At 36.5% G+C, this 23,397-nt stretch overlaps 1 protein-coding gene across 1 annotated transcript in view; it reads right to left on the bottom strand.

Annotated features, from left to right (window-relative positions):
• The window catches only part of LOC135213530 (sorting nexin-12-like), a 97,841-nt gene extending 87,649 nt beyond the window's left edge, over window positions 1–10,192 (bottom strand). Inside the window, exons 1-2 of the mRNA XM_064247447.1 lie at window positions 9,786–10,192; window positions 2,646–2,741 (exon numbers count right to left, since the gene is read on the bottom strand). Coding sequence (XP_064103517.1) covers window positions 2,646–2,741; window positions 9,786–9,950 — 261 coding nt within the window. The 5' untranslated portion in view covers window positions 9,951–10,192. The remainder of the gene's footprint in view (window positions 1–2,645; window positions 2,742–9,785) is intronic.
• Window positions 10,193–23,397: the final 13,205 nt, after the last annotated feature.

Genomic DNA, 23,397 nt, shown 5'->3' with positions numbered 1-23,397 from the left:
TCTTTAACGGTCCTTTGGCGAACGCTTTAAACGAGATTCAGACCATGAAAAGGGCAAAGTAGGTATTGGAGGGCCCAGAATCCCATCGTCCCGAGAACCGACCCGGTTCCCTGGCAGCGGACGTTTCCAATTGTCGCAGGGCAGTCCTAGGGGGGGGGGGGGGGGGGGGGGGGGCTTGGGCTATGTACAACGAGGGCACCAACAACCCTTAATTCTAACAGAGAACGCGAAAATGAGCGCACACTGGAGGGATTCGGAACATTTCTGTCACGAACTAAGTTCAAATTGTATTAGAACTAAAAATAAGTTAATGTACTAACTTCTCGTTACGCTTTTCCTGAACCGAATGGGGAGTAGAAGGCAAAGCTACAATGGAAGTCAATACTAGCCTACTATGCCTAGTCTGAGTAGGGATAGCCTGACAGGTTTAAGCCCTGATATAACTAATTGCTTTGCAATCTATTAGTTCCAGTCTGCCTAGATCTGACATATTCAGGCATAAATTTCTCAGAACAATTCCCTCCATTCTTCACATCTAGTAGTTCCAAAATCACACCCTGTACCCCTGCCAGTACAAAGGAATGTTGATACACTTCTAATATCACCGTCCTGGTTACACCAAAACATTCCTACATAGCCTGATGTTATTGGTTTTACTTCCACTGGAAGATATCCTAGGAATATGAAATTACAATACCGTAAACAAGTGTAAAACAGCCAAACTTCATAGAATACCAACAATCGCCTAGCCGCAATGGCGGCAAAGAGAATTCTGACGAGCTAAAACATTCGAAACACACCTGGTGGAGAACAGGTAAACTAGACAGTCATCCAGGCAGCCATTTGATTTTTTTTGTTTGAATGCCGACTCGCCTAATCGGCAGGGAGATATAGCTAATTTAACAGTAGGTAAGATTCATCTCAAGTAAAAGCTTTTCACAAAAACACTTAGCATAAACGATTAACAAAATCATTTGTCATTGTGGTGATGCACAGTTAACTTGAGGTAGAGGGAGGGGGCGTTTCTATTTTCGACGAATAACGAATGAATGATTTTAAGTTATTATGCGTCGTGATATTGTTGAGGAAAGAAGAGACAGTAAAATCAAATGCAATACAGAAAAAAAAGGGGAAAAAAAAAAGCTTGCTCGAGTCAGTGTTCGGTGCGCTGAAGGAGACTAGCGAGAGTGAAGAAGGGGTCTGCTTCCCGCTAACTTATCAGCTGGGCTGGGATGATTAATCTCCCATTTCTTTCACTTATACGTACTAGAACTGCCTAAAACACTTCTTTTTGTTACGGTAAAATACCTATCAGGTGACAATTACTTTATACGATTTTTTACTACGGTAAAAGTAACCCAGCTCTGTAATACACAAACTGGCACTGCATTCAGCTTCTGCGTGCCTTTGATTATTTGTGAAAAGGTATTTTATCTTGCTTTCCTTTTCTTGCATTGTTTACTTATCACTTATTTGTTTGCAAAATCCTCATGCTTATTTTAAAGTCCGCCATTCGCCAACAGTAAGTTAATGTATTATGGCATAATTAATCTCTTTCATGCACTTAAGATCCAAGTGTAAACAACACTCTCTCTCTCTCTCTCTCTCTCTCTCTCTCTCCTCTCTCTCTCTCTCTCTCTCTCTCTCTCTCCACACACACTATCGATTCCTTTGATTATCCTTGTAAAATGTGAATAAAATTTGTTTATCAACCCCTGCCTACTGTGACCATTTTGGTTTCCTCAAGGGTTCCTGTCTATCCTCCCTCCATCGCCCAGCTGGCTGGGGGCCATTTTCACCAAACAGTTCGTAAATCATACACAGAACAAATAAAATTTAGAAAATTTTACTTCAATATAATGTACGGTTTCTTACTTTACACTCTTAATTTAAATTTTTTAACATATTAATAATAGAAAAAAGGCAACTCTTTGGGTTGGCTGGAACAAATTACATATCCTGATTCCCTTTATTTCTTATGGGGATATTTGTTTCATATTTCAAAACAAATTGTACTTCAAACAGCCTTCTGGAACAGATTAAGTTCAAAGTCTGAGGCACTACTGCATTATATTCCCAATTAGTGCATAAAACAATATTTTATGCCTTTGCTATATATCCATTAAATAGCAGAGAATGGAGGTAAGCAGCAGATAACACAAGAGTTCAATCCTCAATTATATAATCTTTATATTTCCCATCAACTCAATTTCCCAAACATCACCACACACAATGGCATAAAGTTCAAATGGCAAAAACTTATGGGAAAAAAATACTAAAATATGTAGCTTAGGTCCAAATCCTGTCCCTTCACAAGGATCATAGATGTCAATATCATGAAACAAGTTAAAAACATAACTAGGTGTTTCAAAAAATAAAAACTAATAAGATTACAATAATAGAAAAAATTAGGCTCTACAAATGTAAAAATTTAGCACAATTATTGAAATAATGGGAACAGCATCATACTCAAAGGATTAAGTGGTTCTTTGTTCCTTGCAGCTGTTATAAACCACAAGAGAACATTAATGTACAATAATGCCACACTGAAGTCTTTTTTTTATTGTATTTTACATGGAAATAGATATGTTTTCCAAGTACTATAGGTAATTAACATAATACAGAACTGCAATTAACAAACTTACCTTGCTGTCTCTTTCCAATTCATTTCTTAGCCATTCAAAATCACTGTATCGCCTTCGTACGCTGGATTCCTTCACTTTAAAAACAGGTAAATTTGTCTGCAAAAAGAAAATGTTCCACCTTGATATATAACAAAAATAATGTTTCATTAAGCTGAATATGTTTACAAAACTCACACAATTTACTGATAAATGATGAAAATTACTGATAATGGAATTTATCTCCCAATACTAAATAATTTGTGACAATTCTCTTAACAACTGCAAAATGTAGACAAGGTATATAAAATATCCTAAAAAAGAATTAAAAGATACAATTCCTACACACTAAGAGCAAATCTTTGATAATTGAATTTTCAAGAAATTAAATTTGTACAAAACCAGGAAGTAAAATAACAAAACCAGGTATATAACCATTATATTAGGCATTAAACTAGTTCTGCACCATAAAATCTCATGCAGCCTCCACTTACAAGTTTTCACAATATTGCAATTCCTTAATTAAATATAGCTCATATTCAATTCCAATATGTCCTATTCAAACAACAAACTGCAGTATATTTGTATTTCATCCTTTTGTTTACCACTGCCATATTTTTACCTGATCCAGGGTAAACACAAGAGCATATAAGGCAAAGAAGCCCTTCCAATGCTACGTGTGACCTACTCCTCGAAATTACTGGAACTGTTCTATTTGCCTCGATACTTAACTGGTAAATCCAGTTAGTGGCCAAAAAAAAGTAATGAATTAATACAAAGTTGTGATTGTACTAAAAGGGACAGTTGCCTTTGACATATGAAGAAGAAAAACTAAACCACAATTTTGCTGCACTAAGCATTTAACAATGTCATAAACAAACAACCCAAATTTGACAATGATGCTAACAAACAAAAATAATCTGCCCTGTTTCCAAATCAACAACTGTTCACAAGTCCTAACAATTATGAAACTGGCTACATCACAGAGTACAAATAAGTCCGGACACTGCCAGTCAGCATGTACAAATAAGCCCGGAAACTGCCGGTCAGCATTAAATTTTTTGCTGTTGCAAGGTCAAGAACTTAAGTTAGCATTGGATATTTAGTTGTTTCAAGGTCAATATTACTTCATCCAAGATTCATAATGTATTATAGTGTGGAAGATATGGTACTGTACTCTTTGAAAACCTATTATCAAGTCTCCAATGCAACAAATGAATACGAGTAGTTTTACATGGGTATATATTTAACTGAAGACAACCTTAAAATTCAAAACTAATATGTATTGTTATGTAAAGAAATTAAATTTGTGAACCAGATATAATATATTAGAAAACTTTCTAATATTTATATGTATACTGAGTTTTCCATGGCCTAAATGAGACCCTCACCCACCCACTTCCCCTGATTTGTAAATTTCATACTTTTAATTTGATGATTTGATCATTGATTAAAAAATTGACTTAGTCATTGGTCTTGGCCAAACATATAGCCTAAAGAAGTAAGACCACATTGCAGTTTTGCAAACAGAGAGTGAATGATTACAAGTCATACTTGTAAACACCATGCAAACTAAATGTACAAATGGCATGGGTATTTTTATCATAACCGAGCAAAATGATGCAATCCAATAGGATTTTATCTAATTTACACACAACACATTAAAATTGCCAAGATGCATGTCTACTCATACTGAAGGTCCAGCCACTTTGTTCTGCAGTTCTGAAACTTAACTGAACTGTATCACACAGCTTTGTTAGACTGAAAGTAGTTCCTGTCTGACAGTGAATGTTCTTGTTTAATTCCTACCATTCAACATCCTTTTGTTTTAATACTATACTTTCCCTACACATTTCACTCTTAGTATAATGGTCAGTAAATAAGGCTGTCATTTGATTTGGCTAAGTGTGAAGATTGTAATCTGGGATTGTTGCTATTTTTTCATGACCATATACTTACTAGTAGTATATGTTTGGAATATATACCTTATACAAGGTACCAATTTACAAATGGTATACTTATAAAGCTGGTTAATAGGGGGAAATAGCACCCTAGAATAGCTTAGGCTGCATCCTTAACGAATACACTCAGATAGAAGACTGCAGCATATATTAGGTTTGGCTAGTTTTAAGTTAGGTGCCTTCAATTACTATTGATAAAGTTTTTTCTTAAAATTTTCACTGATTACACATGAGCCAATTATTTCCTGGTTCTCTAGTGTCTTGAGCACTACTATTTCTGCTGGTGTTATTTGTCTTTTTTTTTTTAAATATGTATATAAGTAGTAATTTAAAATAAATATAATAACTACCTAAGTACTACTAAATTACAAAATAAGATCAAATTAAAGTGGAACCATTCTTGTAAATTTTTAGTCCCGTCTTTTTTTTTCTTTCTTTTTAACTCCACCCAAATGTCAAAATTTTCCTTTCTTTCTTCTATCTTGTAAGCTATAACTTGTCCAAACATAGAGATAACATTTCCTGGTATGCTAATTGACTTAGAACCTAAGAGCATCGAGCAAACACTGAAGATGCATGGGCAATGCTTTCATAATTCACTGAATTTCTAAACTAGCTCCATCTTCAAAAATAATTTCCATCTTCAAAAATAATTTAATAATATGTTAAAGGTAGTTTATTCTCACTGACCTATTGAGCATAATCTAACCCACCCTATGCCACTGTGTTAAACCACCATAACTAATATTCACAATCACTTATTATTCAAATGGCCTCGAAGCTCTCCCAAAGCATTAATCCAAGAAAAAATTTTGTGTAGCCTCGACCACTATAGTTTAACAACTGACCCCGCTCACAACAAGCGATTCTGGGGGTAATTGCACTTTGAGGAAAGCATTGGTCCCATACTGTTACTAGAAGTCTTACAGAGAAACCTCAGACTAGGCGCATTTGGAGGTGTAGGGGCAGTGTTTAGTTAGGATAAGCTGGTTTAGGATTAGGATTTCAAGAATAAATGGCACTATAATTTATAGGTCCCGAAACAAACCTCCTATTTCCAAAATGACCTCACATGGGCTACCAACTTATCTCACAAATATAGCCTTATAAGTATTGTATTGTACAGCGGACCCCCAAATTTGCACGAGTTAGATACAAAAATGCCCACGATTCCTGAAAATCTGTGATACAGTAATACCCCGAACTTACGCAAGGTTAGGTTCCAGACCCCCTCACGCAAGGGGAAGTTTCGCATAAGTTTGGTATGGTCTCTAAAAATGCTGATATGTAAATGCTTACTTCTACAGTCTGAACACTAAATATGACCCTACTCACGCTCCCTAAGCATTAGGCTAACTTTTAAATTAAATTAAAGTTACTGTAATTTGATTTAAAAGTTAAATACTTTACCCTTAAAAAAGAAATGACGTATCTACTTTCCAACGTGTACCAACATTACCCCTAATTCAGGGAATGCCATTTTCTTTTTCCGTCAGAGTAAAAGTTTTCTTTGCATCACTAGGTAAACTTCATAAGTCAGTCATAACAAATGTACACAATTCAATAAAATAAAGAAGACATGTATGCACATACGTAATGTTTGCAGAGAGAGTGTTTGTTTGTTTATATGGTGTTTTTACATTGCATGGAACCAGTGGTTATTCCGCAATGGGACCAACGGCTTTACGTGACTTCCGAACCACATCGAGAGTGAACTTCTATCACCAGAAATACACATCTCTCACTCCTCAATGGAATGGCCGGGAATCGAACCCGCGACCACCGAGGTGAGAAGCAGACACCAAACCAACCACGCCACTGAGGCGCTGTTTGAAGAGAGTGAAGGTAAAATTCATTAAATTTAAAACCATGAACTACTGTGAGAGCTAACTATGAGAGAGAGAGAGAGAGGGAGAGAAATACGTACGTCATGTGAGGTAAAACTCTGAAGGGGTATCATCTTTAAAAAGTGCGAATGGGATCACATCTTCTGAAAGTACATTAACTGTATGTGCTGTAATTACATAACATAGTACATACAGATTGTACCAGCACTTTTCTCCGAGGTTAAGAAAGTCATTTTCACAAAACAACAACTCTGTTATGTCTCTGATATGTTTTACTAGTTGATCATGGAGTTCTTATATAGTGACAAACGCTGAATTACGTACTGCCTTTGTATTATTTTAAAAAATATATGTAAATAGAATACATAAAATCTCCATACTGATTTTACACTTAAAAGCATGAAAACTTATACTAAAATCTTATACTAATTGCGGTATACTAGTGCGTACTCCAGAAATTAAAGTTTCTGAAGGGTATCATCTTTGAAAAGTGCAGTAACTTTGTGAGTAGGCATTGCATCTTATAAAAGTATGTACTATATGCACTAACAGTAGGTGCTGTAATTACCTTTCTATCACATTTATGCATGTACAAAAATGAAAATAATACATTTTTAATAAATATTTTAAACAGAAATGCTTGAAAACTTAAAAATTTACATAATAAATTAAACATAAATGCTTCTGCAGGGTTTTGAAGTGTTTCAGGAGTACGTGTATTCGCAAATGTTCGCGCTGTTGTGAAGAGCTCGTGTATGATAGTTAGGTTCCAATGAAAAGTTTGCATTATTGTGAATTTGTGCAAATTGAATGGCCTAAGTTCGGGGTACGTATTACTGTATATTGGAACCCCTCTAAAAAGCCTTGAAACGGCCTATTTTTCTTATTTTTGTGTATCATTTTTTATGATAAAAAATGTATTTACAGGCAGTCCCCGGGTTACGACGGGGGTTCCGTTCTTGAGACACGCCGTAAGCCGAAAATCGTCGTAAGCCGGAACATCGTGAAAAATCCTAAGAAAACCTTACTTTTAATGCTTTGGGTGCATTGAAAACTATGTAAACTGCATTCTTATTGCATTTTTCATCAAAAAAACCTTCAAATATTGATTATTTTGCATTTTTGGTGTCATATTTCATCTGCCAGATCACTGTTGTAGGCATCGTAACCCTGGAAATAATTTCTGATGAATGTAATTGAAAAGCGTCGTAACCTCGGAACGTCGTAAGCCGAGACCGTCGTAACCCGGGGACTGCCTATAGTCACAAAAATATGAAAATATAGTAAATAATAGCGAATCACTGAATTTTCCACAATTTATTGACATTAAAGCATCAAAGAAAAATCCCTGAATAACTAAATCTGTGGTTACAAAACCGCGAATAATGGGGGGTCCACTGTATATACAATCTACATAACTGTTGGGGCTACTCGGGTAGTTTATCAAAACATTCCTATATGAACACAGAAATAACAAGGAATTGATTAGTATGACATATATTAAAGTTCAGTGGACAAATTATTGGCTAAAATTTTCACGACAAATTATTGGACAAAATTTTCACAACAGCCAAATACATATTTTAAAATTAGGCCAACATATAAAAATACTGAATTGGATATAAAACATTACAATAAAAGACAAATATACAAATATGTCAATTTAAAATACATAAGAGTGATATTAAAAAAACTTGGTGCTACTTTGTCGCTAACGACAATCCTTAACAACTCGTTAAAGATTGCTTAGAGTCAAACAACCATTTAGTGTATTTCACTCTTCAAAAACACTCGACACAAAGAAATATTATATTACAAACAATTCAATACAACTTATATAATTTTCTACGCATCTTGCACTGCATAATGTTCATAATATTTCCCTTACAAAATAAAAGATAAATGACTGTTTACTGGTCTTTATAAATGCACTATTGTGATTCCATCTTCAGTCACGATAGGGTCACCTCGAAGGTGCTAGTAATAAACATGGCGGAAGCTCTACAGGATGCCATGTTTAGTAGTACTAGCCCCTCGGGTGACTTGTAGACAAGTCAAAAGTAGCAACAAAAATTTCAATTCTGCTTTGAATCATAGATGCCAACTGCCAATTTTCAAGGTATTAACATTTAATTCTCACTAGGTAAACCAAATTTATACAATATTATGCCTCTATGCTATAAGAATAGTCTGCAGTCCTACAAATATGGCAGTAACCTAATATAAGTTGATAGTTTTCATATTTATGTTGCCTATTTAGTAAACAGTGAACCTTGGTATGACATAAATCTACAAAAAATACTGTTAAATAATTTGAGACAATTTTAGGGAAAGGATGTAGAGTCTATGGAGACAGGGGTAGGCATAAGAAATCCAACTGAGAAAATGGGCCAATCTACTCTTTCCTAGAAGGCCATGTCCTGAGCATAATTTTACATTGGACGAGTGGGTTGCATACTCGCCCATCAATCTGGTAGCCCGAGTTCACTCCCTGCTGCCACCAATGCGGAACCAGAGGAATTTGTTGCTAGGGATTAGATATTAATTTCTCAATATAATGTGGTTTGGATCCCACAATAAGCTGTAGGTTCCATTACTAAGTAACCAATTGGTTCCTAACCATGTAAATAAAAATCTAATCCTTCAGACCAGCTGCAGCAGAGCTGTTAACCAGCTCAGTGGTCTGAATTAACATTCAGACATGTGGTGACTGTGGTCTGGTACTGGTTACAACCTAAGGAAAACAACCTCATTATAACCATTCCTAGTGTGTTACCTATGTCCTGACCTAACCAGAACTTGCCTTCTTAACCTAAGTGTTGTGCCCTGATCTGGTAAGAGGGGCTTCCCCCCCCACCACCTAGATACCCCTAAGTAACGCTAAACATCGCACACATATAGTACTTGCCTAGGTTAACAATGTGGTAGCTATACCTACGTCTACACCCAGGTACCACCCTCCCTACCTAGGTACTCTGCATACTACCCTGGCCCACCTTTTAATGGAGTCTCTCTCAGTTCTGTAATCTTTTCAGAATTAAAATAAATAATGGTAGCCAACGCCTAAATACGAAAGGCGGAAACAAGAATCGAACATCCCTGAAAGCAGTGGTCTAACCTAACCTAAAAACCACTGGACCAACTATGCAATCCACCCATTCCTGCTCATTCGGTATCAACCGACAGAGCTTCCTAAAAGCAATAAATCCAGCACAAACCATTCACCCACTCGAAGATCCCTTAAAATACGAAAGAATACCGAAACATTGAAACAAACATCACGGGTTTGTGACTCATTTGGGCTACACAGGACTGAACGGGAAAAGGTAAACAAGACCACGGAAATGGGAACTCACCCTCATTCGCACTTCGTAGTCCGTATACCTCTTGTTCCCGACGCCGTGGGTGATGGGATTCACAACGTCGATCTCTAGGAAGTTCGCAGGAGCTGCATAGGCGTCGTCTAGAGTCTGTTTCTTCGAAACAAGACGTCGAGTTGAATCATTTGTCACGTCTGCCATCTTCACGGTGAGCAACCACTCGGAGTCCACCCACTGTCATGAATGCCATCATCCGCATGTAGGAAAAGTTTTATGGATATACTTTTCGCGCATTTCTGCTCCTTTCTTATCGTTTCGTTTGTTACTTTGCGTAGCCGATATTTTTATTGCCTTTAAATGATTTTACATTCAAATAATGAACAACAAATGTTAATTACACGGGTGATTTACGAGAATGATTTCCTCCACTACTATACTCTCTATACCTTGTGATTTCCTATGGCACCACTTTCTCCCTCCCAAACAGTGATGTGGGTAATTTGATGAATGACCGACAATTACAACTCAATACTCTTACTACAGTTGTTCTTTGGTTTGGCAGGTCTGTTTAGTATTCCGTGTGTTGTAAAACAAGAATCACCATACTGCTAATAAGGCAGCATTTGGTTGCAGGCTTGCCCCAAATACAAAAGTGTGCAAAATTCATTCAAGAAATCATTGGCCCCTGCAGGCCCGAAAATGCGTACAAACATGCACAAGACTTTTCACTGAGATTTGCATATAATAAAAAAAAATAGCCCTACCGTTAGTACAACATAATATTCTCCCTCAACCCAATTATTGCCACTAACTAGAACGAGAGGACATGAACGTACACTTGTGTGCATGAATCACCACAAGTTTCAAGGTTGCTTGAAAAAAATGCATCAGTTCTTCAATAGAATAAAAGACAGAGCAACGGTTCTGTCATTCTGCCTGCAGGTGTATACACACGTTACTACGTAACTCACTGGATACTGCCGGGCTGCGGCATTAATGACACTGGTATTGGGTAAGATCGAACTGGCCAGATTCCAAGCAGTTCCTGGAAACCATTATATAACTTTCTCGAGTGTGCAAAAGTCTTTTCTTAAAATAGAAAAAGCTAAGAAAATTACCGAAGTGAAGAACTTAAGCTAAATTTGAGGTAGATATGAATGTAAATAGGATTTTGTTCTGGGTTCGAATGTAAATAAATAAATAAATAAATAAAGTGCTCTCACAGGTTGCATTAATAAAATCGCCCATAAAGATTTGTGTTAAAACATTAACATTGGGATTTTACGTGAGGTGCTTTTTTCCGTACACTGTTATGAATCAAATACGATTCATTACTTTAATGATAATATTCATTATTCAATGGCTTATATTTTGCCAAAATTTAACTAAATTGAAGGGGGGAAAGTTTTCACGGTCTAGTAAGTCTGTTCTTAAAGCAGGTCGAAATATTTGTTCTTTATCTTATTATATATATATATATATATATATATATAATATATATATATATATATATGTGTGTGTGTGTGTGTGTGTGTGTGTGTGTGTGTGTGTGTGTGTGTGTGTGTGTGTGTTATGTAACTCAACTTGTAAACTTGTGCTCTACAAAACCCAAACCGCTTGACCGATGTGAAACATGGAGTGTCTGAACGTATGGAACGTGCATATGTACGTATGCACTTTCTCGCTCAGTGTCGGGTCGAGTAACGTTACTGGAATTGCTTAGAAAAAATTTCCTGGACCTCCTTTGAATTCTTGTGTTGTGTAAAGTTTTGTGTACTATCACTGAAAATGCCTTTCTTTCATGTGATTAATAATTCTGTCGAGAATTAAAAACCGCACTAAGCAGTACTTCCTTTCTAAAGTAAAAGATCGACTGTCATTCAGAGTTTTCCTGGGCAGCACCGGGTTGGTCAGCTAATAACTGATAATTGTAAAAATAGAGAGCGATTCTTTTGTGTTACGTCTGACAAAGATCACTGTCGTTAGAGAAAGATATGTGAACAGCAAAATCATCTCTTGACCTTCTAGTTTTAATTTAATTTATTTAATTTGAGACTGTCCCTTGGCCCTTCTTGTGGTCTCCATAACGCGAAAACTTTTTAGCTGTTACCACAGTTTAAAAGCACTTTTTTTTTTATTTTTTTTAACCATTTCACAGTTTGTAGTGTTATCCTTCATCTTTTTCTGGTTTATCACTAGAATTATGTGCAAAAGGCACTTTCATGCAATAATCTTAAGGGTTTTAAAGAAATTTGCTGATCAAGTGTTACAAATAAAATAAATTGATGGATCAGTAAATATAACTGAATAATTCTATGATAATAAAATCCAAGAGGGTCTGATCTTGTTTGTCTTCACCCAGGTGACAGTAGAGGAGACATGACACAGCCACCCACCCCTGCAAACCTGTTTGTCCACTCAGGATGGGGCAGGGTAGGTAGGGGAGACAGCAGCCCCGACCTTCAGTGCATGTCAACAAGCTTATATATATATATATAATTAATGATTCAGCAACTTTTTTCCCCTATAGTACAAAGCTGTGGGGATTTTTTTTGGGGGGAGGGGGGGAAGTCAAAGCTTGAAAGAGAAGCTTCATGATGAAGAATAAATCTTTCCAGCAATAATAATAAAAAAATTAAGTTCCATGATTCAGAGAGAAAGAGAGACTTGTGCCAATATAAATTAGTATATATACATGTAGCTACATAAAACTATGCTCTTTCATTTCGCTTTTGCATACATGTACTACTTACGTGACTCAGCATACGTAACGTACTAATTCAAATGTTCCCAAAAAACGGAACTTACATCAAGCACTTAAGTTCTACAATATTTAGTTTAATTTATCATTTATTTGTCTAAGATTTTGGCGGGAAATAGAACGACTAGAGTTCATTTGTAGACAAATCACTAGATTCCAAGGAAAATTTCACAAAATAAACAATAAGAAAGAGGCATACGGTTCAAAGGTAACTGTGCCAATTCTTGAATTTGGAGAGAGAGAGAGAGAGAGAGAGAGAGAGAGAGAGAGAGAGAGAGAGAGAGAGAGAGAGAGAGAGAGAGAGAACTGGTCCATAACAACGGCTCCTAATCTCTTAGCTCCAAGCTTTAAGGAAGGAGAATGTATAAATAGAACCTGTCAGGCTGCTTGCTATCAGACCCCTAGGGCAGCGCCTTAGATAAGGAGAGAGAGGACACCACTCTTCACATTTTTCTCAGGATACAGGTCTAGCTCTCGGCCACAAGGTTCTCCCAGGACACGTAGGACTTATACAGGCTACATTTTCCAGATCAGTGGAGATAAGCGGGATACAACGAACTCTTAAAGACAGATTTCAAATACGAAGTCCCATCAAGGTTTTCAAGATGCATCTAACTTTCGATGAAATGTGGTAGCATAGAAACAGTTCCCCGGGGGAGTGAGAAGGAAGAAATAGGCTAATGAAGAGAAATAGAGCAACAGCCGGTGAGAAAAGATTCGATTAATGCATCCTGCTATTACGACTAGAAAGGATTTATGTTAGAGAATGTCATTGGGTCGCCTGACCTATCATTTTTCGACCTACACACACATAAATCCTTTGTAGTTGTAATAACAGGATGCATTAATCGGTTCTTTTCTCTTAATCTGCTGAACTGTTTCTCATCATTAGCCTATTTCTTCATTCTAAGCCATTACTCTTCATCGCAAGTTGGAAACATCTTGAAAAACTTTGATGGCACTTATTTGAGTCCGCAGTCGTTCAGTGTATGTTCCATAAATCTGGAGAATGGAGCCTGTATATTTCATACAGATCCTGAGAGATCTCTGTGGTCGAGATTATCAGAAAAAAAAATGCTTATGTACTCTGCTGGACATACCATGTCGATGGTACTAACAACCTATTTCCTCTCTTCAAAAAGAATTTACATCTTTTCGGTATGTACCCGATAAGCTAACTCAATTCCACTTTGTCAAGTGTTGCTCAGTTGTATGACCACAGTTACTGGGAACGTACTTATGCAAGTGCTCATGCAGGAAATAATATGCTTATTTCGATGGCTGGGTTGTGCACTGAAACGCCGAGAGAAATAATGAAAAATATAAATATATCGCAGTCTTTGCATAAATTTATCATGATACGTAATAATGATGGATATTTGTGGAGATAATCGACGGGCCAGTGAGCACTATCCCTAGCCGTAGGAAAGGTCAGAGGTGAAAGCAAATTATACCTATGGTACTAGGAACGTCCCCGCGCTGACGTCACAGTACAGTACAAATTCATTATCGTTTGAGTGAACTCGGAGCCTTCCTTTGAATGAGGACGATTTTATATTCCCTTATATAGCTGCTATGATTTTAATGTTTTTGTTATTTTATTTTTATTCATAATGAAATTCGTCCGTGGCTGTGTTAAGTGAGAATATCACCTATGGAAATCAAATAATCCAGGCAAACATGGTGAGGACTAAGGACCTTGGATACAGAGGGTCGTAGAGGTGTGTGATGTTGAAGAAAACGGATGGAGACCGGTGTTAAGAGAAGAGTGTAGACGGGAAAACCGTGATCAGCGAAGACGGGAAATCACAATTGATGTTTTCTTTTGACTTTCTGCATTATGCGTGGCATTATTATTATTATTATTATTATTATTATTATTATTATTATTAGTAGTAGTAGTAGTAGTAGTAGTAGTAGTAGTAGTAGTAGTAGTAGTAGTAGTAGTAGTAGAAGAAGAAGAAGAAGAAGAAGAAGAATAGTTTCACAGATTTTGGAACTATCGAAGACCAGCAGATTTAGGTTATCAGATTTGGAGTAGGATCAATAAAAAAAAACTGATGGATGCCGTCAATCGAAATTTTTGTTGGAGGAACATATGACCAACCCATTATAAAAATACGATAATTTTTGCTTCACATAGAATTTATTGCTGGTCGTGGAAACCGTCATTAAATATATATAATAAAAAATATCGCCTAACTATAATGGTTGCTGTTTGTATATGTCAGACCAGTCGATATAACTAATGGGATTAGGCAGATTATAATATGGTCAGGAGTGAGTAAATATGTCTTCACACAATGATATACCTGATACTCTGCCATTGTTTTTATTGGAGTATGCAATGTGTTTTTGGTTTATTGTAATTTATACTATGATTATTTTCCTCTGTCCATCCTGGCTTTTCCCAAGTGCATTACTTAAGGTTAAGGTTCTATACAGCGTTCCTTTGGCCCCTAGCTGAATCCCCTTTCATTTCTTTTCACTCTACCTCCATCCATATTCCCTTCTATCTTGCTATCCACCCTCTCATGACAATTGTTTCATCGTACTACTGCGAGGTTCTCCTCCTGTCATGCCTTTCAAAATGTTCTGCTCTCCTTTCCAGCGCTGTATGGCCTCATAGGTCCCTAGTTTACAAATATTTTTCCTTTTAGTTAGTAATACATTATTATTATTATTATTATTATTATTATTATTATTATTATTGACAGTTATGGATTAGGCTAAATTAATCAATAGTAAATACGATAGATGGACAGGTTAACTAAACTGTTTTTTTCCATCTGTCCATCCGCTTGTGGTGTTTGCGCATGGTAACACTGCGTCCTGGGCTTTAAATAATATCCTATTTCGAATATTAATGGTGTAATTCGCATACAGTAAATTATCGAAACACTTTTTAGTTGCAAATGCACACCCAGATATCCTTTTATTTACCTAACACGTAGACATAGCGTAACTATTTAAAGCCCGGGACGCAGTGTTACCATGTGCGACCACCACAGGCGGATGCGCAGATGGAAAAAAACAGAGTATAGGTAAACTACCACAAGGCTCAAGAAAATGCTGTCCACCCCCTTCCCCCGTGGAACAATATACCCACCTAAAGCAACGTAACGCGCGACAAAATATAATCGTAAGAAACAAATCGCATGTCGTCATGAATATTGCAATGCCAACGATGCCTTTTATTTCCGTCTGTCCTCAAAAACAGATCGGTCTAAGAAAACAGCAAAGCAGTATAAAGAAAACGGAAGGATATCACTCCTGAGTCTAGAGTGCTTTTGCTTATGTTTGATTGTATGGGTTAAGTTAACATTCATGGAGTAACTTAGTAAATGAAATCGAATGAAGATAAAAGTGTCTCTCCGCTCCTCTGTGTATGTATTTTTTCGCTTGATATTCAATCGATTTCTTGAGGTCAAACTACCCTGGATCTTCCTTTCCATTTTTTTATACTGTATTTGCTCTATATATCAAAGGAATGAAGCAAAATTGCATCATTATTATTTCTTGAATACAAATTCAGTCGCACAAATCACGGAACAAATCACAAATCGAAACCTCATACGATTTATTGGATTGCTTTACTTGTGTCGTTTATGTTGGTAGTACTATAACTTTAGTCGTCCTTGAAACAGCACGGGCTCTTGCTTAATTAATGCGCTGCCATGGTTTGTTCCGTATGAATGTACGTTAATAACAATCTAGGGCTAGATAGGCAACTAACTTTACATACATCTATATGTATGTATATGCATATATATGTATATGATAACTGTCACGAAAATATGCAATATGATGAATATATAAATGAAGACAAAATCCACGAACGAAAGTCAAACAATGGCGTACGGCTACAATGCCTTTCGACTTCTCGTCCTTTACTAAGCATTATTTTTCAAGATGAAGTTTAAAGTAATCTCTCATAATCTAATAAGCAATCACGAAAACCACTTGAGAGAGAATAATAATAAAAAAACAACATTTTATGATTAGTGTATTCCTGATACTTCCCTTTCAACTGTAGAACAACAGTGAATGAAATAAAAGTTCCAGCCACCTTCAAAAGATTCGTCCCTAGCAACTTAAAAGATCCCTCAGAATAGCTCCGTCAAAGCACCAGTTGTGACTTGTGGTTGCTGCTCGGTCTAAGGCGCCGATGAAGCTACACATCTTGTCTTGATTAATGATGTGCTCAGAACCCTGAATGTATATCGGGTTATCGAGATTCCTTTCCCTTTTTTCTTCTGTAAAATAAAATGGCTTCTTGTTTTGTAACTTAGGAACTGTAAATGGTCCTCTTGAGCGCTTTAGTAAAGACTGAATTGTTGTTTGGTCTAAGTATCAATAAAGTTACATACCGTATCTCTTCATAATTATGATTAGTCTAGATCTAGAACATTAAATGAGGCTGTGTCGTGAATATTCCATGTTTATTTATTTTTTCACGAAATTAAGTTTGCTGTTGCCGTGGATTTAATGTGGCTCAGATGCTCATGAAGTTGCAAGTCTTCTTTGCGATTAAGAACTATACTCTGTTTTTTTTTTTTTATCTGTCCATCTGCCTGTGGGTTTTTGTATGGTAACACTGCGTCCCGAGCTCTAGATAGTTACGCTTGTGTAAGTTTTTAGGTAAATAAAAGGATATCTGGGTGTACATTTGCAACTAAAAGGTGTTTTAATAATTTACTTGTATGCGAATTACACCGTTAATATTCGAAATAGGATATTATTATAATCGTTGAATGTAAGCTGAATGTAACTATCTAAAGACCGGGACGCAGTGTTACCATACAAATACACCACAGGCGGATGGACAGAGGGAAAAAAACAGAGTATAGTTTAGAACGCAAAACCAGCCCGTGATCCAGATGATAAGTTATTGTCATCTTATGTGGGATATATCATTTCGTACCCATAGCTACGAAACTTATTATACAACCCGATTATTTGGACTACTTTGGGCGCCAAAGAAACTGCAAGTGTTGTGGTAGTTATTGGTGGTTTTAAATTTAAACCAGACTAGAGGAAAGGGTGTTTTTTTTTTTCTCAATTCTAGGGAGCGGAATTTTACTGGCTACTCTTTGCAAATACTGGAGTAATAATTGATATGGAAAATTACAGTAGAACGTTAGATAACAGAATATGCACTTACAAATTCCACCCACAAATCTCCACTCATTCCAGTTTCCCATTTTATAGGCTAATTCGTTCAAGTAGGCCTAGGTTTCTTGAAAGAATTTAACACAAGAAATGAATAGATACTCGAAAGTTTTTTTTTTTTTTTTTTTTTTTTACATTAAAATACGTGAGGAGGAAGCTACTGATAACTTAGTATTGTTCACGAACACTTTCCATTTTACAGTAAGCAAATCGAAAGTTAAAAGTATATCGACTGTTACGTAGCGTATGTAGTTATGCAACGCCACAAGCTCGTAGTGGGCCAGATTCTCTCTCTCTCTCTCTCTCTCTCTCTCTCTCTCTCCAGAGCCGGAATGACATAACTACGGCAGTAGCAGATTTCGTCCTTTATCACTTATGGAGCTTAATTGTAAATTATATATCTATATATATATATATAGTATATATAAATATATTATATATTTATGTATATATATGTATATATATATGAATTAACATATATATAGATATATGGTATATATATATATTATATTATAGTATATATATAAATATATATATACTATATATATATATATATATATATATATATATATTATTAATATATAATATATATGTGTGTGTGTGTGTGTGTGTGTGTGGTGCGTATGTCCAAGTGCAACTCAATTCATGATACGTCTAGGCTCACTAGGTCAGCTTTATCTTGTTTTAGCTATAGTTTCCTAAGGTCCAAACTTACTGTTAGCAGTAATTCCACCCAGGAAAAAGCATTTATTTTTTTTTTTTTTTTTTACATCCACTGGCAAAGCAGTACAAATTGCCCGCTTATCATTGGCCTGCAATAACTTTCTATTTTATTTTTCATTTTTTTCCATCTTGGATATTCGTCTTTTTTTTGCACCAAAAATATTGCCCTCATCCCAAAAACATTGCCTGAGGGAGAGTTCATTATTGTCATTATTCTCTCTCTCTCTCTCTCTCTCTCTCTCTCTCTCTCTCTCTCTCTCTCTCTCTCGTTCTAAAATCTGGTTTGTGATTGGCTTTGCTTCTCTCGCATTGGCCGAAGATTTATTATCACAGCTAACTTTGATTTTGCATTTTTTCCTCGCGTATGTCTGTCTGTCAGTATGTATGTATGTGTGTATGTTTACACTGATTATATAAGAATGCATCATGTAGGGTGAAATCTAAAGAGCATTTTGATTTGAAAATCAGGCGCCGTGTATTTGTCAAGAATTTAAGGGTCAAACAAATTTGGGTCAGACCTCCATTTTTACACACACACACACACACACACACACACACACACACACACACACACACACATATATATATATATATCTATATATATATATATATATATATATATATACATATGCATTCATACATACATTTGTTAAAAATAGACATATTGAGAAATTAACAGATAAACCAAAACAAGACCTCAAGAATATCGAAGTTCTTTTTAAACGTTACCATTAAAAAGTACTGTGAAAAATAACAGTGATCCTAACATTGACGACCAATAACAGCCTATTTCAAAGAGTTTCGTTGACGTTCTAAAATTTAGGTATATTAAAGAATAAACAGACAAGCAATGAGAATCATTTAAACGTACGTTTTCAAAATGTGAACATCAAGCAAACCATTCTATTAAAAAAAACAGAAACAAGAACATAACTAAGATAAAACGCCATGCTTCTCCAGAAATCAAGGATACGGAGGAACACGAGGTCTGTCAATCCAGAATGTGCATGTGTATTGAAAATCAATAAGCACGTGTGAATCACGGTTGGGAATTCTCGGGCCAAAAGTGACGGCCAAGTTCATTATTACCTCAGGTCGCCTTTCGTCACTTCGAAAAGATTTCCAATAATGCGAATCAGTTGTAGTAAGACGAGAAAACAGACCGACATTTTCTGTTATTTTCTTTTGAGAAACAATTTTTTTTAAAAGATTTGAAGGAAAACAAATGTTGTAAATGCGACTTCTTAAACCTGGTCATCAACTATAGATGCGTTGTTTTGCTTTTTATCACCCAGATGTGATTTCTAACTTAGAAATAAGATCGAAACTACAATGTGCACATTTACCATGATTAAATATATTTCATTAATCTGTTTGGGATTTTGATATATTTTGAAGAAAACAATTTCATTCATTAAATAGTATAATGCTATATGAGTGAATTTTCAATCAATTTAGTTGCTAAATACGAACCTATACAATACCCGTTGGCTTAGGTCTAGGTCATCAAATCGCCTGAATTCCCCACTGTGCAAATCCACTTCGGTAAGTCGAGAATGTGAATACAGAACGTTCATAAATTCTTATACGTCATGATCGATACATTATTACTACAATTTTATACACTCGCGGACTTATGAATATTAACTACACTCGAAATGCATTGGCATTGCTTCATAGCCTTGACTGCGCTTTCCACTCTGCTCTGAACTTCAGAAATCGATTCGCACTTTCTGGAGCGTTCGACTGATGGCAAGTCTATATGGGCGCGTTCGCACACGCACACAGACACAACTTAGACTAATACCAGACTTTAAACACTGTTTCTCTTTTCATAAGTCAGCAGGCTTTAGCCAGATGGGATTGCCTTCATAGACATATCTTTATATAGATGATTGCCTTACCCAAACGTACAAAGGCCGACTACTTCAATGGAACTTGAAATAACAGGATACACAGATGTTTAAACTTTTATTATCATGTCTCTTAACTCTTTTTGGGCATTTGCTCTTAGCCTATTAAAACTTCTGAACAAGAAGCAGGTGTTTCAGTTTCTGAACGTGCAAAGTAACGTTAAAGAATTATTGTTTGAATTTTAACATGTCATTAAGCATGCTGAAATATCTGAACAGAACACCAGATCAGTCGTATAAGTACATGAAAAGCCGTAGTAGGCTACATAAGATCCTTAAACATTAACAGACTCTCTCTCTCTCTCTCTCTCTCTCTCTCTCTCTCTCTCTCTCTCTCTCTATAGATACTACATCTTCCCACACTTTCCCAGTAGAAAATATCTGCTTTCTTTCCCTGTACTACCAATTTTTTTGCATTTACCTCTTCCATCTGTTTTTTTACTGAATATCATACACTGCATTGCCGTAAGAGGCAGGTCTGTTCTTCCATTAACTTTCTCTTGTTTTCTTCGAGCCTGCGCTAGAAAAGGATATTAAGATATCATTACGAAGTATAAACGAATATTCTCCAAATACCGAAGCAGCTACTAACTTAAACCAGTTTCCTGCAGTTTTTTAAATATCGATAAACACATCGATATGTGTGGTTGTCGATCAACGGAAGTGGAACATTGTCAATGTAAAATCGAAAACTTTTTTTCAATAACGAATGCAATCAATTTTTAGTATCATACGATCCATATCTCCCGTGTTGTTGATTACAGTGGTGATGCACGTAGTAGTGGGGACATCACGTTCATGACGTTATAAGTATTTAACTCAATAATGCAGAAAAAAATGGAAATCTTCAACTTCGAAGTAAGAGTACAATTATTTGTAAGAGGCCGGTGGGATGAGCAACTCATTACCAACATACAGCTCAGATTCAATTGCGTTATAAAATTTAGGCCTAAGGCTCAGCGCTAGGACTTTATGAGAGGGTCAATCAGCGCTGAAAATCAAGTTGAAACAATTGCTCGGAGAGGGTACGTGGACAGTAAGGTGGGAAAAGAGAATATGAACGAAGGTATGGTAAAAGGATTGGAAGGGGCTGCAGCTAGAGGCCGGAAGAACGCCTCAAAGAACCTTCTATAATGCCTACAGTGCACCCGTGAGGTGCACTGACGACACAACACCCCCCTGCCCTGGCCTATCGGGGGCAGTTCAGACTCGACGAAAACAAGACATGTTTGGTCTGGCGTGACAGCTACGTAGGTCATAGACGCTGTACAAAACAAAGATGAAAATATCACGAGGTTTGAATTTAAAGGTCGAACTATTTATAAACAATCAAGCTTTAATTAATTGTGTTATTGGCCCAGATCGTATGGCTGGATGTAGAGTTTTAAGCAGCCACGAGGTCTTCGAAAAAAATCCGTTTACAGTTAAGCAGAGGAATGAACCCTTTCTTACGCAGTCCGAGACATTTTACCTGTTTCATCGAAAGATTAAAGTTCAGTGATAATGCTCAAAAGAATGTCAGAGGTCTCATTTGCCGTGGAAGATAAGTGACCATTTTGGGAATTAAAACTGCTGTATGAAGTGCTTTGGCAATGGTTTGCAATAAACGGTTTTTTATGTTTTTTTCTTCTTCAATACCAAGACGTTTCTCCGATATAACGGTTACTGTCACACTTGATATTCTAACCGCTGAATCGTAGACGAACATCCAAAAGAAGGATACGTTTTTGAGAGAGAGAGAGAGAGAGAGAGAGAGAGAGAGAGAGAGAGAGAGGAGGAGAGAGAGATGTACTGTATGACTTTAGAGAAGAATACGTTTGAGACAGGCTCTGGATTGAGAGAGAGAGAGAGAGAGAGAGAGAGAGAGAGAGAGAGAGAGAGAGAGCTACTGAATGGCTAGCTAGATCTCTGTGGGATGTTCGGGTTCCTAGTCGAGGTCCTTCACCCAACCCTTATCGAGTAGACTATGTTATTTACCTTTGGTCCCTCATGTCTATTGTATGCTATTCTATCGTCTCTTCTCTCTCCTTACATCCAGCGCTGAGAGACACTTAAGTTGATTTACTACCATGTACGTTAATTATTGCTGAGGTCAGCGGGGTTACAGTGGGTTAATCAGGGTGTATCCGAAGATTTGCTCCCATATCGGCCTAATTTCGAATCAAGGTTCTCTCTTCATTAAAGAGAGAGAGAGAGAGAGAGAGAGAGAGAGAGAGAGAGAGAGAGAGAGAGAGAGAGAGAGAGAGAGAGAGAGTTCCTGGGAAATTAATACAATTAATTAGTACAAGAACTTGTCATGAAAAAATGTTAAATTCTAGTTCCTCCTTTACGCTGGCTAGGCTATCCACAAAATTTCATTGAAAATTCGAAAATAAAATACCGTATTTGCTTATAGTTCTGGTACCGCCTGCCACCGTCATAATTGCTACTTAACATGCAATAAAGTAAACAGAACGCTGTCTGTGCATGAAAAACTGCACCAACCAGCAACCTCGGGTCAGGAAAACAGAGAAACCACTGTTTATCTCGACTGTCATTTGTTACTCTCTAATCCTGTGATGAATGGAGAGAGAGAGAGAGAGAGAGAGAGAGAGAGAGAGAGAGAGAGAGAGAGAGAGAGAGAGAGAATTTGTATATGGTTGCTTAATGAGAGTGAGATGCTTAGGGTTAATCTTGGGATACGTTTAATGCAGAACATCCGGTAGTCCGTGGTGGCCTCTGGATCATACTCTTTCTGACGCGGCTTTGTGTGTTGTGTGTGAGCTGTTCTTTCACCGAGAGGCTACTTTTTTTACAGGGTTTAGTTTTCCTCTTGTTTTCAATATTTTCCTTTGTTTATCTTTTATTTTTATGTAGTTCGGTTTAGGTAGTTTTGTTTGTATGAGTGTTTTATTTTATTGCGAATATACACTGCAAATAAGTACAGCTAGAAAAAAAAGTAATACGACCAGTACTCATGTAACGAGACTATCAGTTGTCTTTTTTTTCTTTTTTTTTTTGTAGTAATTGTTCGCACTTTATGCTCTTACTTTTGATTCTGTGTTTTGTACTTTAGTTATAAGTTCTCGAAAATAGCTGG

The sequence above is a fragment of the Macrobrachium nipponense genome, chromosome 43, assembly GCF_015104395.2.
Source record: "Macrobrachium nipponense isolate FS-2020 chromosome 43, ASM1510439v2, whole genome shotgun sequence".
NCBI classification, from domain to species: Eukaryota; Metazoa; Arthropoda; class Malacostraca; order Decapoda; family Palaemonidae; genus Macrobrachium; species Macrobrachium nipponense.
The sequence above is the reverse complement of the archived record's forward strand: the minus strand, read 5'-3'. Positions and strand labels throughout refer to the sequence as shown.